This window comes from Dama dama, chromosome 16 (assembly GCF_033118175.1).
Source record: "Dama dama isolate Ldn47 chromosome 16, ASM3311817v1, whole genome shotgun sequence".
Classification (NCBI taxonomy): Eukaryota; Metazoa; Chordata; class Mammalia; order Artiodactyla; family Cervidae; genus Dama; species Dama dama.
Window position 1 is genome coordinate 8,981,084 of NC_083696.1, and position 17,744 is coordinate 8,998,827.

Genomic DNA, 17,744 nt, shown 5'->3' on the forward strand with positions numbered 1-17,744 from the left:
CTGCTGTGGCCGTGGCCAGGCCCTACTCCCCAGCTAGGAGCACAGAGAACCCATTATCCCGGGCACAAGAAAGGCTCGTTTCTCTTCCATGGAGAGGACGTGGCCGCCAGCTGGGAGTTGGTTTCAGCAAGTTATTTTTCTCTTCTTTCATCCCCCCTTACCTTCATGCCAGCTTCCCCAGGAAGGCCCGGTTCTCCCACTGCACCTGGTGGTCCCTGCAAAAAAAAGAAAATGGCATCGGTCCATTCTCGAGCAAGGACTGGTCCCTGGTTGCCAGGGGAAGAGATAACTGAGGCAGGCTCAGAGAGGGCAAGGGACGAGCCTGAGGCCGCACACCCTGAGATACCCAGAGCTGGGAGCAGGCTGCAGCCTTTGGGAGCTTAGAACTGGGACCAGGCAAGGGGCGGGGTGGTTGGGCCCAGACTGTGGAGCCTTGGGGCTACCCAGAGGCTGCCGGAGCCCTCGCCCCCCCTACGAGTGTGGTTGACCACAGTAGGAGCCCTTGGCAAGCGTGGAGAGGAAAATTTCATGATTCACATAACAACAGGGGAGGGAGCCAACAGATGCTGCATTCAGGGCTGAGGGATTCCAGCCTTTCCTTCTCTCTGCAGCCGGGCCAGGAAGACAAGGGTGGGAGAGATCCCCGAGTTATCATCATTAGCATGGCCACAGCCCCTGCATAAACCCGAGGGCTCAATTTTCTCCCCTGGAGAAGGCAGGGGTGCCTGAGACCCCTTCCAAGCTCCTTGCTGCAAGACCTTAGGAGGACTGCTTCTGCAGTCAAACCTCCATGTCAGGGTGAAGTCCCAGCAGGGTCAGGGTGGGGGGTATTGCTGCTCTCCAGGGTGCCAAAAAAGAGGCACTGCCAACCCCCCATGAGGGTCCTGGCATGCCTGCATCCCACTCGCTGCCCCTGGGCTGGGGAGCCCACCTCCACCCGCTCTGGCGTCATAGTGGATCTACTCTCTCTGCCAAGACGTCTCCCCACCAGTGCTTGCAGGACACAGGACAGGCAGCCCCGAGGAGAAGGGCCGGGAAGGGCTGATTCCTCCCCAACAAGACCACGGGGCGAACACGGGCCTTCGGCACTCACCTTGGGTCCCATCTCTCCTGGAGGGCCAATTGGCCCCTGGGGTCCCTGAGGGCCCTGGAAGATAGACAGACACACAGACAGTCGGGAGAAGCCAGCCTGGGCCCTCTTTGGGGTCCGAGATTTGGTAGTGCAGTCTGGAGAGACGGGTGAGGGAGAGGACCATGGAACCCGGGACTCTGCGGTCTCACCCCCACCCCTGCCTCACTGACGACCCTGGTCCTGAGCTCCCTCCTCACCCGCATCCAGCGTCACCCCCGCCCGTCCACCGGCACCCTCTCCTAGGCATCTCCGAAGACTCAGCGCGGCCTCCCCTGCTCAGAACCCCCTGGCTGGCTCCTGAGCCTCATTCACTGTGCCCTTGGCCTGGAACACCATTTCGCCCACCCATTGTTCCAAAGGGCATCTGCCCGAGCTTCTAGATGTGGGCTCCTCAGCCTCCAGTCCTCCCCCTGCCCCCTAGATCCCTCCTCCCAAGCCTCAAGAGGTTGCTCTCTGCGTCACCATCAGTACAGCCACAGCCTCTTCATGGGGCTCCCCGACAAGGGTATACCTCCCCCCAAAATCCACCCTTCCAGGGAGAGCTCCTGAAAGGTCCCCTCTGTTCCCATCCCTTCAACAGCTTCCTGTTGCCTCTGGGACAAAGAACTAAGTCCATCCATGGCTCTGGGTGACTGGCCCCTGTGACCTCATCCTGCCTTCCCCGAGGTCCAGCTCTGACCGCACCAGCCATGCTGGACTCCGCAGGGCCCCGACAGCATGTCAGTTTATCCACATCCCTTCTCCCTCCTTCACAGACCTGAAGGACTCTGTTCCCTCCACTTTGCACTGTGCTGAGCAGTCTCTACACACTTCCTTATTTCATCCTCACCATAGGATGGCAAAAGGAACCATTATTCCCATCTTACTGGCAAGAAAACTGAGGCTGGAAGGCAAGGGAGCTAGACCCAATCTAGAGCCCCGAACTTCCCCAGCCAGTGTTCTCTCCCTGACCCGAGGCCTATCCTTAGGGGTGGTAGAATCCCACACTGCCCCTCTCTAACCCCTCTCATCACAGAACAACACCCCTGCCCACACCCGGCAGGTGAGGACGCCGCTGAGACCAGCTGGCCAGGGCCAAAGATGCAAAGAGCGAGGGGACGGGCACTTACCGGTTCTCCTGGGAGGCCCTTGGCGCCTGGGGGACCGGAGGGACCCGGGAGGCCCTGCAGGGACAAAGCAAGCTGACCTCAGTCCCTCCCTGGCCTACTGCGCCCTGCCTGGCCCCCGGGTCTCAGTCAAGCTGTCATATCAAATGAGGGTCCTGCCACGTGACAGATGGGAGCCTGAGTCCCAGAGGGGAACAGACAGGCTGGAGGGTCTTCAGGGCAGGAGTGGGCAGCTAGAACCTTCGGGATTCCCAGAGCAGGATGAGAAAGGGGGCTAAGGGGGCTATTTCCTCCCCGCCAAGTCCCACAGAGGGACATCCACGAACCGGCGGTGCTACTTACAGGAAAGCCGCGTGTGCCCAAGTGGCCCCGCTCGCCAGCCACGCCCTGGAAACACACGCGGGCTGTTAGAAGCACGGATCACAGAACAGGGAGTGGGGAGAGGGGCTGGCAGCTTTGGCCTCACATACCTGCTGCCCAGGCTGGCCCAGTCTGCCCTGTGGTCCTGGCGGGCCCTGCAGGAAGCCAAGCATGAGGAGGGGAGTGGGTGCTGGGGAGGATTCTTCCCTGAGAAGGGACTCTTGCTTCCATGGGAGATAGAAGGAGCCCCGGGGGTCACCGCATACACGCCCCTCCCCAGTGTGCAGGGGGGCAAACTCGGGAGTGTGGCTGGCCAGTGGCCAGGAGTTCTGGGTCGAAAACAAAGGACCCCTGCATCCCTATGGGGGTGGAAGCCGTCTCAGCCATCAGGGACCCTGGAAGGGCTTGGGGAGTCAGGGGCCAGGCCCGATTCCGCCTCGCTCTCTCTCATCCTTGCCTCCTCTGTCTCTCTGAGTCTGATGGCTCATTCTACCTTCTCTGCCCCAACGCTGGGGGCATGCCAGCCCCAGGGAGGGTGGCCAGGTGAGCCCTCAGGAGCATGTCCTGCAGCCTCTCAGGGACGCCCTGCTGTCCCCAAGGGGCCTGTTACAGAGGAGGCTGCGAGCCTGGATTCCTCACCCAGCACCCTGGGTCAGGAGATGAGAGGAAGGGTCGGCCACGGGGGTCAGTACCTTCAGGCCCTTGGACCCCTGCTCCCCAGCTGGTCCGTCCGGTCCTCGGGGTCCCTGGAATAGGAAAAAGGGACTAGCACAGTGGACAGCAGGGGTCTCCCTTGGGCTGGGAACCAGGGGGGCGGGGCTGCCCGGAGCCTTGAGTTTTGCCCCGCACAAGCTCCACCTCCCTGCCTCCCACACACTTCCCCCCCTCAGGTGGGTCAGCCACAGCAATGTGCCTGCTGACACGGCTCTGCGGAGGGCTTGGCGTAGATGGACGCAGTCAGAGGCCCTACCATTCTGGACTGAGCCTGGTGGTGGTATATTTAAAACGTGTTTAAAGAAACCTTGGAGGGGGAGGAGGGTGGAGGTCAGCCAGCCAACCCATTTCACAGATTCGGAAACTGAGGGCAGAGCCAAGAGACATGTGGCCACGTCCCGGCAGCCAGGTCTTCAGACTCCATCACCTGCTCTTCCCAGAGCACATGTGGGCTTGAAGCAGCTTGTGGACCATAGTCCTTGGGGGAAACTGACAGAGGGCGCCCTGGGGAGGGTCTCCACATGGTCAGACGTGTGGAGCTGCCCTCTCTCCAGCCAGATGAGCAGCTACTCTGGTCCAGCTCACATGAGGAGGGGCAGGCACAGGGCAGCTGCGGCCGGAGGCTTGGGCTCAAGTCTGACCCCTGAGACCGGATGTCTGGCCCTCTGAGAACTGGGAGGCCCCTGGGGCAGGCAGACTCTCTCCTTCCCCCTCACTGCACAGATGGGAACACTGAGGCCCTGCAAGGGAGGAAATTTGTTTATGGTCCCTGGAGAAGGCAATAGCACCCCACTCCAGTCCTCTCGCCTGCAAAATCCCATGGACGGAGGAGCCTGGTGGGCTGCAGTCCACGGGGTCCCTAAGAGTCGGACACGACTGAGCGACTTCACTTTCACTTTTCACTTTCATGCATTGGAGAAGGAAATGGCAACCCACTCCAGTGTCCTTGCCTGGAGAATCCCAGGGATGGGGGAGCCTGGTGGGCTGCCATCTCTGGGGTCGCACAGAGTCAGACATGACTGAAGCGACTTAGCAGCAGCAGCATATAAGCAGCTGGTATTCCCTGCAGGGTTCTATGGGCCTCCCATAGGAACACAGATGAGGGTGCCCTGGGGTCCCCCATTGAGAACAGTGTGGTGTTTGTTCTATAGAGGGCCAGAAAGGCTGTGCTGGGTGTTGGGAAGACAAGGAGGAGGAGGCTGTGAAGGAGGCTGACCCACCCTAGCCTGGGAGTGTGGGGGTCAGCCACATAAGGGGCCAGGGAGGCATCTCAGGAGAGGGGATACGAGGGATGAGAAAACAGAAAACTGAGAAATCATTTAAATGTTGGACAAGGATATTTTCAATTAATAATGGAACCAGAAAAAGTTATGATTCCTCTTATCAGCCACCTGGGGCTCCCCATGTTTCAACCCCACGTCGCAGCCTTAAATAGCGCTCACTGATGCAATCAGCCTGGGCCAGGAGAACACAGGGCTGGGAGTCTTTGCTCCTGGGGTCTCAGGCCTCTGCCCAGAACTACCAGGGGTCCGGCACTGGGCACTGTGCTGCTTAGGAAATGCTGTGTCTAGGAGAAAGTGACAGCTCCTGATTGAGCCTCAGTTATACCATCTCTGAAATGGGAATAAGAAATTGCTCCCTCAAGGCAGGAAGTAATACACATGGGCAGCTCAGAACCTGGCATATAGTTAAGTTCTCAGAAGATCTGATTTTGCCAAAGGGGGCTGCAGGCTCCCTAGGTGCAAGGGCACAGAGAAATGGCTGGCCTGGGGAATCTGGGTTCAGGTCCCTCCTTAGTATAGGCAGCTTTTATCAGACTGAGAATGTTCATGGGTTCAAGATGACATTTGATTAGAGGGTGTGGGTGCAAGTCCTGGGGTTGCTGCTGGCTTGCTGAGTGACCCCAGGGAAGCCCCTTCCTTTCTCTGGACCTTGGTCTCAGGTGGATATTGTCAGACCACCTGTTGGACTTAATACCCCTGATTCATAGACAGGGGCCTGGTAGAGATGGAGATAGATGAAGATGCGGGGCATCCCAGGTCATGAGAGTCGGGTCAGAGTCTGAGCTGATGGCATGTCTCTGGGTCCTCCTGAGAGATGGCTGCTGAGCCCCGACCTCTGTCTCTACCTGAGCATAAACCTTCCTGGAAAGGGACACCTCTAGGAACAGAGCGGAGGCCCAGAGGTGTTGATGGCTTGGCCTGAATCACACAGCACCCTCTTTACTCTGGGAATCAAAGTCTCTCTGTGAGAAAAGTCATGAGATCTATAACTATAATAGCATCAACAGCAGCAGCAGCAATCATAGTGAAAGCTGTTTTTCTCATTTGACATATAAGCAAATAGCCTGTGGTGGCCCTGATAGCAGATGGAGGAACCAGCACGTGACTCTTAAGTCAGCTAGACGCCCATTTTTTTCCACCGTTACCTGTCTCTATTTATCAATGAGGGAGTAAGTCCCCCATCACAGGGGGTATGCGAGTCAGGGCCAGGACACAGTGTCCCAGGAGAAAATATCTAAAATCCCTCTCACCTGGGAGGCACTGCTATCCTCTGGGAGCACCTGGGGTTGGCTGGGGCTTCCCAACCAACCTTTCTTGTCTGGGGAGAGGAGAAAGTAGAGGGGCCCCAGCCACCCCCCTCCCCAGTTCCCCTGTGCAGAGAGAGGCGAGCCTAACCCTGCTCTGGGCCTCTCTGCAGTTCGTCCTATGTCCTGCGGCTGCCCCAAACCTGCCCCTTCCTTCCCCAGGGGAACACCAAACACGGGAGGCAGGTCCGGGTTTCAGAGCCACAAATCGGTTCCCATGCAGCCACTTCCCAGGAAGAGGTTCGCAGTCACAGCTGGGGCTGCCTCCCAGCCAGACTGGGTTTCTAGCTTGGCGGGAAGGAGCCCCAGGGGACAGAAAATCCAGCCAATCACAGTTCTTGTGAATAAGGGATGAAAAGGGAGTGAACATGTGCCCAGCACTCGCTCCCAGCACTCGCTACGCACCGCTGGCCTTCCAGGTGCTTACCATGGGAGGTGCTGGCAAAGGAAGTCTATCCCCACGGCCATCCAAAGAGGTCGGTTCTGCTGCTGACCCCTTTTTATAGAGAAAAAACTGGGGCTTCAGGGAGAGTAAGTCAGTTGTCCAAGGTCAGAGGGGAGGAGGAGCTGGGATTCGAGGCCAGATCTGCTGAGCTCTCAGCCCCATTCACACGAGCAGAGCTTGGTGCAGGACGTTTAGACATTGTCTTCTGCAATATCCTGCCCCAGGCTCTCACTGCATACTCCCTGAGACAGGAAGTTCATCCTCACACTGATGAACAGTGACCGGTTAGTAGTGGGAAAAAATTGGGCATTTGGCTGACCTGAGTTCGAATTCTGGCTCCTTACAACTTCCACCTAATGTCAACCGCTGAGTCTTACAGAGAAACTGGTGTGAGGGACTTCCCTGGTGGTCCAGTGGCTAAGACCCCGAGGTCCCAATGCAGGGGGCCCAGATTTGATCCCTGGTTGGGGAACTAGATCCTACATGCCACAGCTAAAGATCCTGCATGCCTCAAAAAAAAGATCTGCATCTGGCAAAGAATGCCACACTAAGACCCAGCGCAGCCAAATAAATGGGGGTGGGGGAGCAGCAAGGGAGGAAAGAAGCTGGCGTGAGATCCCAGAGCTGGTCACTGGAAAGCCTGAGATGTGTCCCTATGTGACCCCAGAGCCCCCACTCTTTGTGGCCCATGGACCCAGACCCTGATCAGCAGCTCTACCAAGAGCTGAGGGTCTGAGGCCCCATTCTGGCCCTGGACTTGACCTCTTAGTGCTCATTCTTCCCCAGGCAGGGGGGTAGGGGAGTCAGAGGGTGGGGGAGACAGGAGGTGGGTAGCGGGACCCATCCTGCACACGGGCAGAGAAGCAGGCAGGGCCTTGCAGACGTCCAAGATCATTTCCCAGAGCGTATTTGGGGAAACTGAGGCCCAGAGGGCAGCAAGGACTTGCCAGGGTCACAGGGCAAGCCAGGAGCTACACAGGGAGCTGGTCCAGACTTGAGCTCTTTAACTGGCTCTGCGGGCACCTCTCCAGTCCCCGCCCGCCCTCAGGAACCACGTTATCTACAAAGTGGCCAAACATGGCCTGTCAGGCAGGGGACCCAGGGCACGGGGTCCCACAGGTTTTGCATTTCCACCAAACCCAGCCGGGGGAGGGGCTCATGTTCCTGAAGTTCCCCTTCCAGCCCTGGAGATTCTGTGTTCGGGAACGTGGGTTTTCTCAAGGAGGAGATACCTTCTTCAAGCCACCACTGGGAAAGATGGTGAGACAGCTGCGGGGAGCTCAGTGAGCTGACGGGGGCCTGAGCCTGGGCATCTGCAGGTTGTGGGGGGCAGGGCAGCTCCCCCTCCTGCTAACCTGGCGTCCTGGGGCAGGAGAGGATGTGCAGAGGGCCAGGGTGGAACCTGGCTGCCAACGGGCCTCAGCCACTGGCAGCGACCAGGATATGGGAGAGGGAGAGGCCCCGCCGGGTCCAAGGAATGCCTCTAAATCTCACCTCTCGCGGGCCGACTGCTCAGACCATCTGGTTCAGGGGAAATTGTTCAACTACTTGAAATTCAGCCAAGGAGGTCTCAGATCCCCTGTTTAAGCCTGAACACAGGCCCGAGCTGCCTGCTCCACCCGTGCCATCCTGTTTCCTTTTCACAAAGCTGCTGTCCTGGCATCTGAACGTCCACCGGGGGCAGGAAACCGCTCCATCAGCCCTCCCTATCTCCAGAAGACTCAGATTCCCTGGGTTCAAAACACAGTTCTGCCACTTTCTAGCTGTGCAACCTAAGGCAAGTGACTCATCCTCTCTGTGCCTTACTTTCCTTTTCTGTACAATGATAATTAATAGCACCTATTCTTAGTTATAGGGTAGTGTTGATGATAAGCTGAGTCAAGGCATGTGATCGATAGTGTTCGGCACAGAGTAAGTATTAGTGATCACCTCTGGCTCCCATGTTCAGGCCAGCCCTGTGTAAAACCTTCTGTGGCTCCCCACTACCCTTGAAGCACTGCCCATAGGTCTAGCTGCGGTGTTTGAGGCCCACTTGGTTTGATACCTTCTGATTCTTGGTTTCATTTCTCTCCCTGGCTCCTCTGTTGAATGGGGATTCCTAAACATGCCACTCCAGCTCACCCTAGGGCTTCCTCTCTGTCTGGAACCTGGCATCCATTCAAGCATCTGCCTCTGCTTGAAGGGTTCCCTGGTACCCTGGCCAGGTGAGATGTCTCCTCTGGGCTCCCAGACTGCCATCAATGTGGTAACGACCCTGTACTGTCGTTTGGCCTTGAGGGAGCCACAAAGCGAAGTAGGGGTCCTGCAGGTGCTATTCTCTTGATATCTACAGAACTGCTAACAATGGCTTGCCCCTAGGAGGTGCCTAGTTGCAGGCAAACGAATGCATGAACAAACACAAGAAAAGACAAAGCATTGGTGCCACAGAGCCCCTCTGTGCTTACTGGATGGCAAGGCCTGGTGCTTAGAAGGGGGCTGCGAAAGATGAGTGGGGTTCCCACACTGAGAGTCACAGCCAGCAGGAGCCCAGAACCCTGGCTGGTGCTGGGCAAGTCATAAATCTCAGGTCTGGGGTGGCAGGGGAAGGATCAGGAGGGGTCTCTCCAAGCAGGTGGCCCCTGCCAGCATCTGCCCCAGGGGGCTGGGCCTCACTTACCCGGCGTCCCTTTGCTCCCCGCATGCCCGGTGGGCCTCGAGATCCTGGAGGACCCTGTGGGAGGAGAAAGAGTCTGAAGAAGCCCCCTTTTCAGAAGCAAGTGCAACACTGAAGAATCTGCCTGCTATGCAGGAGACTTGGGTTCAATCCCTGGGTCGGGAAGATTCCCCTGGAGAAGGGAATGGTAACTCACTCTAGTGTTCTTGCCTGGAGAATCCCATGGACAGAGGAGCCTGGATGGGCTACAGTCCACGGGGTCACAAAGAGTTGGACACAACTGAGTGAGTAACACTGGGGGACAACACGGAAGGCCGGGCTTGCAACCTCAGACAGGCGCTGCTCGGGAGCGGCCCCTCCTGAGCCCAGCAATTCCAGAAAGAAACACTACGCACTTAGCGTGGTGGGAAGGAAGGTCTGTCGCGCCCACCGTCCCCCCCTCCACCCCCAGAGAATCAGCCAAGGAGCTGCCACCTTGAGCGGGAGTCAGTGCCTGGGAATCCGGTAGCCAGAGAAGGCATCCTGGATGGATGAGCCACTTCCTTCTTTATCTCAAAATCAACAACCAGAAGCTAGGAAGACATTCCTGACCAAAGCCTCCTCCAACGCCCATTTCACTCTTTCTCTCTCCATCAGTCAGAAGAATATGGGGGGCCCCACGTCCTGTTTCCGACCCTGACCTCGAATACTACCTGAAAGCATCCAGAAGGCTCTGAAGAGGGCAGAAAGAGCCAGAGGGCAAGGGGCAAGAGGGGGCAGAGCCAGACCAGGGCCCTGCGGTGAGGGCGGGTGAACGGGATGCAGGCGTGGGGCGGGGAGGGGAGGAGGGGAGAGGCTGAGCAGAGAAGAGGGGGTGGGGGAGGCACAAAGGAGGGAGCAGGGTCTGGCCCAGGGAAGAGGCCCGGGTTATCTCGGCTTGATGAAGGGATGACAAGAAGCGACAGGGAGGGAGGAAAGGAAAACACATAGCTGGCCTTGTTCCTGGAATTCCCAGCACCTGGCCCAGAGCAGGCCGATGACAAGGATTTCGGGAGGGATCGGAGAGGACAGGACAGGAAGGGAGGGATGGAAGGTGAAGAGAGGAAGCAGGCCGCCTCGCGGCCTGGTTCCTCCCCGCCCCCAGCCCCTCCGAGGTTCCAGGCCCAGCTACACATGTCAGGCTGTCAGGCTGCCTCTTCACCCCATGCAGGCCAAGGACCCCTCCAATAGCTGAAAGAGCCTCCCCGCTCAAGCGGCAATTCTCAGGCTGGGCGTGCTCCCTTTCCAAGAAGAGGTGGCCTCATCCCCCTCTCTGAATACCAGGGAGAGGCCCAGCTCAGTTTGGGGCCTCAGGAAAAACTCTTCTTTCTGCTCTCTCTTTCCCAGGCCTCAAGGGGTGCAGACCCTCCAACTGCTCAAGAGCCAAGGTGAGGGCTGGATTCCAACCCGACCCCTTGTCAGCACAGCAAGCAGGGTGTGGACCCGGGCTCGGCCCCATAAAAAGAGAGGCTGGACTTCTGGATGATGAAGAACATGAAGACTGGGTGAGAACCACGGACCATTTTATAGAGGGATCGCAGACTGCAGAAGGCATGCAGCTGCGTCACTGGGAAACTGCAGGGGCCAAGTCTTAACTCAGAGGTCGTAGGGTGCTTAAAAGAGCAGACTGTTCCACTACAGAACTAGGTTCAAATCCCGACTCTGCCACTTACGAATTTTGTGGCCTTTCGCAAGTGGCTTACCCTCTTTGGGCCTCAGTTTCATCATCTATAAAATGGGTATAAGGAGAGTCTTTGCCTCCTAGAGTTGCTAGGAAGATGAAATGACTTGGAGGTCTTTGGTAAAGGGTCGCTGTCAGCTCTCTCAAAGGGGGAAGAGGTCAGAAACAGAGGGACCCAGGGCCTGACTGCTCTCCCTCCAAATAATGGAGACAGTAACCCTGGCTGACCTCAGTGGACTGTAGGAGAACATGGATGTTACAGAGATTGGAAAAGTGAAAAATGCCAATCAGATATGAACAGTATTATCAGAAATGTCAGTTTCATAGTAATAGTCTTACTAATAATAGTAGAAATCATCATATCTAACAAATAGGGATAGTAATTATTATTGTTCCCATTCATTAAGCACTTGCTATATGCAGGTAGTTTGCGAAACGTTACATCATGCATGGTATCCTTTATGTCTCACAACAGTCTCATCATGAAGGTGGTATTATGCCGACTCACAGATGGGGAAACTGAGGCTCAGAGATGCTATAAATCTTGCCAACAATCACAGAGCTAACAAAGAGGGAGCCAGGATTTGACTCAAAGTGTCTGATTCTAAAGCTTTCTGGACCTCCATGCCATCCTGCTTCCCCAGGGGCAGCTGGCTGTTCAAAGAGTCCCAAGTGTCCATCCCCACTGGAAGGTCAGCGGCAACCTTGGGATGTGAAGGCAGCAACTCACTGTCTGACCTTGCTAAGTCAGAGGCAACCCACTGAACAGATGGAAGCACTGAGGAAATGGGACGGGGAGGGGTCAGAGAGCCCTGGAGGCCTGCTGCTTCCTTCTTTGTACTGGCCTGAAGGCCCTGCTGTTTTCTCATTTCCTCCGGGCCTTCCTTTTTGTCCCATCAATTCTTTTCAGACTTTCCTCCTCCCATTGGACAGAAGGGCAGCCTGAGGCTCAGGGAGGTCCAGGCCCAGGGACACAGCTGGGACTTGATGATAGAGCCCCAGCATCCTTGCTCTCTGACTTCGGCCCTGCCCTGAGCACCTCCCACACTCCCGAACTCCAAGCACACCCTTTCCAGGAGCATCTGTTGGGCCTGGTCCTCAGGTCCTCTGAGCACTGGGAAGGAAGGTGGGCCAGCAGCCTTCGGGCTGGATGGGCTAGGACCCTCAGGTGAATGCCTCAGTCTGCCCACCAGTCTCTCCAGGCCCAGGCCAGATGTAACTTTTTTCCTCCTTCTCACAAACAGGGGGAAACCATGCCATCAAGAGCCCAGAGCACTGGCTTTTGATCCTAGCTCTGCACCGTGAGCTTTCCCCCTCATCAAAAGGATTGTGGGGACTTTCCTGGTGGTCCAGTGGCGGCCAGTGCAGGGAGCCAGGGTTCAATCCCTGGTCAGGAAACTAGATCCCACATGCTGCAACCAAGAGTGTGCATGCTGCAACTAAAGGTCCCACAGGCTACAACTAAGACTTGGCAGGGCCAAATTAAAAAACAAAAAAAGTTACACAGGACTGACGGGGCCGCCTGCAGGCTGGAACCTCCATCTCTGGATGATGTTTATGTATCCAGGCTTCCTGCACCTGGGCTAGTGCTCAGTATTCCTCCTCAGCACCCAGCACTGCCTCTCCCACCCCTCGCTGCCTCGGGATCCTCAAGAACATCCCTGATACTTCAGTCATCATGAGAAGCCCATCTCATGCCCATCATGAGAAGCTGCATCCTTGGACCTTCCGCCCATTTGTCCCAGCATTTCCCATCTTTTCCCCTGCTTTCTCCAAAGCAGTTGTCACTTATCTACTGCCTTCTCTTTCCCCATGCCAGAAGATGAGCTCCTCAAGGGCAAGGACAGCTTTCTGCCCTGTTGACAGCACTTCCTGGAATGGACATGTGACACGGTATTTCCCGAGTGAATGAAGAGAGAAACAGTAATGCTAATGGCTATGATACTTCCTTGCAATGACTGTCCCTACGTAATGAACATTAGCTGCCTGGTTTCATTTCACCTACTTGCTCGCTTATTTTATCTATCTTTTCAGATAAGCACAGTTCAGGCACACAAAAGTTCAACGATCTGCTCTGGCAATATAGCGGGAAGCTGGGATCTGACCCAGGTCTGCCTGGCGTTGAGACCTAGACTCCACCGTGACTCAACAGTGAAGTCTGAGCTCAGCGAACACGAAGGCTTTGCTTACCAGAGGTCCAGGCTCTCCAGGGCTTCCCACCACACCTGGGGTTCCAGGATGGCCCTGCCAAGAAAGAGATGAACAAGGAGGAATCAGTTCTGAAAGGCTCCTCTTCCATCTGCAGTCCTGCCTCGGCCAGCTCAGCTCCAGCCCAGGTCTATGCAGGCAGCAGCCAGGCCCCCAGGAGCAAGGGGCTAGTCATTCTGAAGGCCTGGGGTACCCAGAGGCAGGCAGAGGACAGCAGAGCTGTCACCGTGGCTGGGGCAGGAGAGGGCAAGGGGATGCAGACTGCTCCTTACCATCGACCCCTTGGGTCCGGGCGCGCCTGGGGGTCCCATCATGCCCCGGTCACCCTGTGATGGAGACAGCAATTCAGGGAGGTCACGGCAGTGGGGCGGCTCTGTGGGGACAGGTGCAGATATGCCCTCCGGGGACTAGAGAGGGACAAAGACTTGTCCAAGATCTACGGCCACATCACCCAGAGTGGTGACGGGAGAAGGGGGATTCCAGTCATCAGAAGCCAAGACGCCCAGCAAAGTGTGGCCATGGGCACTTAATGTGGTTCGAATCCCAGCTCTGCCACTTTCCATCCGGGTGACCTTGAGCAAGTCACCTCCCCCACTGGAGCCTTGGTTATCTGGTCTGTAAAACACACCCGCTGGCATTCATAAGGCAACTTAAAGAACTGGGATGCTTTTTTAAAAGGTAAATCTCTGCCTCCCCCTGTTGCCTGCCCCGCGCAGTGTCAGCTTGCAGCCGTGAGCAGCCCAGACCACGGAGATGACTCTCACAGACATCTGGCTGCACTTGGGAGTGCTGGGCAGAGGGCAGGGTAGAAGCCCCAGGAAATGCTGGGACAGGTGACAATGGTTCTTTGAGGGTCTGGAAGGCCAGGGAAAGGAGGAAAGGCCAGGGAGAGAAGTCCAAAATCCCCAGGGCAGCTGGCCCCTTCACCTTTTTAACATTTCAAAACACAAGCTCTGTTTGCTTAAATATTCCCGCCAACGTGACTTACCTTTTCTCCCATGATTCCTGGCTCCCCGACCAGGCCAATGAATCCCAGAAGTCCCTAGAAGAAACATGGACAAAAGCAAGAGAAAGAAGGAAGCAACGTGAATTCAGGGCTGCGCTGAGTTTCAAAGACAACTGGCCCAAATCTCTCTTGCACTGGAGCCGTCTCCACGTGTCTCCTGCCCCATGCCCGGTGATCCAGCTGGCGTGGGGCTGCCACCAAGAAGAGAGCTGTCTCTGTGGGCACCGTCCTGACTTCCTTCACTCCACCAGATGGTTCTGATTTCGGAGCCAAGCGGTGGGGCCGCTGCCAGCAACCCTGGGAGCACCACACATTCTTTCCTCGCCAGAAGCTGGGAGGCGGCCACGTTTGGGGAGGGGGTGGGATGGGGGAGTCGGCAGGGGGGGAGCAGGGGACGGTCCTTAAGTGATGCTGGGAAGAGTGGTGCTTGTGAGAAGTCTGTCCCCATCTTTCGGGGTTCTAGGGTTGTTTCAAAGAGAGAAACAAACCTGCTGGCTGGAAGAGAAACACCCTGACAGCCTCTGCCAAAAGACCTGATTGAAATCTGGGAAGTGGAGGCCCTTTTACTGTCTTGTGAAAGGCTTCCTCTCATTTCTGAATGGGCACATACACTGTAGTTCCTGTTGCTCTTTTTAACTTCACTGGGTGATAACTGGCCCCTGTGTTCCAAGGCTCTTTTAGGTGGCTGTAGGCTTCGCTCACTGCCCTGAGCAGGCAACTCGCTCACGCTTAGCAAGGATGAAGGGCTTAGTTAGAGGAGGGAGTCAGACAACTCTCAGTCCAGACCCCACTCTCTTCAGGAAAATTCCAGCAGATGGAAGTCTAGTGTGGTACAAGGGTCGCAAAAGTTGTTTTGGAAGATCCCAGGTTTGCAGCCAAAAGTTTCTGGGAGAATTAGGAAAGACTGAGGGATGAGTGGATTGGTTCCATAAAATCTGCTCCCTGTCCCCAAACTGTATCCAGAAAAACATGAGACCTTGAACCTGATCAGAAGCAGATCAGAAGTTGTTCACTAGGGCAGTGAAGCTGGCCAGGCAGCTAGAGGGAAGAAAAGGCACTGGATTCCAAAGGGTCTTTTCTGCAGGGCTCAGAAACAGTCTTAAAGTGTCAGCTCAGACCAGGACTATGTGTGTCCTGCAACTGCAGCCTAGAACACAATGCTGGTCTGTGTGGCCCTGAAGCCCACGCACCTGTCACTCCAACGTACGTAGCCATGAGCAGGGCACAGGTCTCCCTGGTACTCCAACCCCATCCCCGTACGGTGGGGGGGCCTGGTTCCCTGGGTTCAGAGGCTCTTCAGGGTTGAAGTATGAGATCAGAGGGATGAGGTTCAAGGTATGAGATCACAGCTAATAAGTCAGAGAAAATGACCAAGTATTTGTCTTTTGCAACAACCTACTTTAAAAATTAATTAGATCATGTTCAAGGTGATGGGGGTCCCCTAGTGACTCAGACAGTAAAAAAATCCGCCTGCAATGCAGGAGACATGGGTTTGATCCCTGGGTCAAGACGATCCCCTGGAGAAGGGAATGGCAACCCACTCCAGTATTCTCGCCTGGAGAATTCCATGGACAGAGGAGACTGGTGGGCTACAGTCCATGGGGCCTCAAAGAGTCAGACACGACTGAGCGACCAACACTCTCACCTACTTTCAAGGTGATAGCAACATTAATAACAACAGCTGTCACTTACGTCGGGCCGAGCCCTGTAACTGACACTTTATCTGTCATCACTATTCAGTCTTCAGGCTTGTGGACCCGGGGCAAAGTGCAGAGCCTCTGAACCTCATGTGCAGAGTGAGAGGACTTAGAAGAAAGGATTTACCCTTCCTCCCGGGGTTGTTCTGAGTATTGGTGATAATGCATGGCACATGTAGGCACTCTATAAAAGGTACTTCCCTCCCATCCTATTCTAATTTATTTTAAAAGGCCACGGGGTTAAGACAGAGGCCTGAGCTCCCCACAAGGGAGCAGTCAGACATTTCGAGGACACTGAGTAAAGAGAATAAAAACTGCTCTGTTAAAAATCCCCGGCCCGACCGGCCCAGAGAAACAGAAATTTCATAGCTACTTTAAATTTATGAGTTGTTGGGTCCTGAAAGGCAGGCAGGTCATAAACTTCAAATAAGAAGCCAAAAAAAAAAACCTAATGAATAAGGGCCATACAGCAAGTGCCCCATTCCCTGCCCGCACCCCAGAACAGGCCCCCCTCCCCACAGGGAGCACTGTTCCGGAACATCCTGGCACCCTGTCCCATGGACGGAGTGGAGGCTGGTCCAGGGAAGCCTGCCCCCGAGGCCCAGGGCTTCCACCTGGCGGGGCTGGTGGAGCAGCAGTCTCGCCAGCTGTGGGCACAGCTGGCTCCCCTTGGCTGGCGTGGGGAAGGGGGCGGTATTGTCACCTACAGCAGACACTGCCTGGGTGGGATCCGAGTCCCCTGAGCTGGAGAGCAAGCTGGCCTGTCCTCACACAGCCTACAGCTCCCTGCTGTCGACTATGGGAGTTCTTCTCCCTCCCTCCCTGCTGGGTTCTGGGAGATGCAACTGGGAACCAGACAGTCATGGATGCTCTGCTGGGCTACTCATCTCAGGATTAGGTGTTGAGATGCCCGGCTTCACCCTGGACAGAGCTTCTTAAAGGCAAGGCCCATGATTTGTAAATATCTTTGTGTGCCCAGCACCTAGGACAGGGCCCTGCAGGCTGGCTACACTCTGTTAAAGAAACCGCAAGGACTCAGAAGGTCAAGGGTTTTCTAGTGTCTTCGGGGCAGGTCATGGGAATCCAGCAGGCCTGAGCGTCAACCTGGGCTCTGACAGTGACTGCACTGCCTGGGAGGTCAAGGTCTAAGTACTTAACTTCTCAGAGCCTCGGTTTCCTCATTTGGAAAATGGGGCTAGTAGTACGTACTGTCATAGAATCGCTAGGGAACTCTGCGGATGGTATGGAAAGTGCTTGGCACACAGCCTGGTCCCTAACAGGCGCCTGATAAAACGGAGCAGATACTGTGACTATAAAGGGGTCCTTCCACTCTTCCCAGGAATCCTCTGACTCTGCCTTGAATGGGAAAGGCCTGCTCCTTCCCACACGGGGAAGGGGCTGAGGGGACAGCAGGCACGGCTCCAGCCCTGCCTCACAACTCAGGAAGGTCTCCGTCTTCCCTGCTCAGCTGACGGGGCAGCTAGCTGAGGTCTCTACTGAGCAAATGTGCCTGCGGCCGCCCCAGGCCAGGTTCCCACTCCTCCTGCCCATTCCTTTGCTTACTTGGTCTAACTTAAACCTCTGTGTGTGTGTGTGTTCTTGCTTAGTCACTCAGTCAAGTCAGACTCTTTGCGATCCTTTGGACCGTAGCCCTCCATGCTCCTCTCTCCATGGGATTCTCCAAAAATACTGGAGTGGGCTACCATTTCCTCCTCCAGGGGGTCTTTGCCACCCAGGGAGCGAGCCCTCTTCTCCTGTATCTCCTGTATTGCAGGTGGATTCTTTACCACTGAGCCATTCCCCTCCCTAAATCCCAGACTTGTCAATGTGGTCGAGGATCCAGGAGTTCTCAATCTGGGGTCCCTGTAAGGCTCCATGGCTGCATTTCAGGGGTCCATGAACTTGAATGGGAGAAACTACACCTGTCATCTTCGCCAGCCTCTAGTTGAAATTGAGCACTTCTCTCAAACATGAGTTTGAGGCATGCAGGCAGCAAAGCTACAGCACCGGTAATGGTCACAGATCTTTACATGTCACATTATAGTCACTGCTGCAGAGAGTTCAAAAGGTATCGGTGAGACCGGTCACCACTTCAAAATTGAGGTCATTATCGGACCTGCCATTAGATCTCATTGTT

The 17,744-nt window shown here is 55.8% G+C and overlaps 1 protein-coding gene across 1 annotated transcript in view; it reads right to left on the bottom strand.

Moving 5' to 3' along the window:
- COL27A1 (collagen type XXVII alpha 1 chain) overlaps positions 1–17,744 on the bottom strand; it is a 146,843-nt gene that overhangs the window by 42,035 nt on the left and 87,064 nt on the right. The window contains exons 25-34 of the mRNA XM_061163229.1: positions 13,893–13,946; positions 13,177–13,230; positions 12,887–12,940; positions 9,001–9,054; positions 3,291–3,344; positions 2,709–2,753; positions 2,581–2,625; positions 2,242–2,295; positions 1,094–1,147; positions 162–215 (exon numbers count right to left, since the gene is read on the bottom strand). Coding sequence (XP_061019212.1) covers positions 162–215; positions 1,094–1,147; positions 2,242–2,295; positions 2,581–2,625; positions 2,709–2,753; positions 3,291–3,344; positions 9,001–9,054; positions 12,887–12,940; positions 13,177–13,230; positions 13,893–13,946 — 522 coding nt within the window. The remainder of the gene's footprint in view (positions 1–161; positions 216–1,093; positions 1,148–2,241; positions 2,296–2,580; positions 2,626–2,708; positions 2,754–3,290; positions 3,345–9,000; positions 9,055–12,886; positions 12,941–13,176; positions 13,231–13,892; positions 13,947–17,744) is intronic.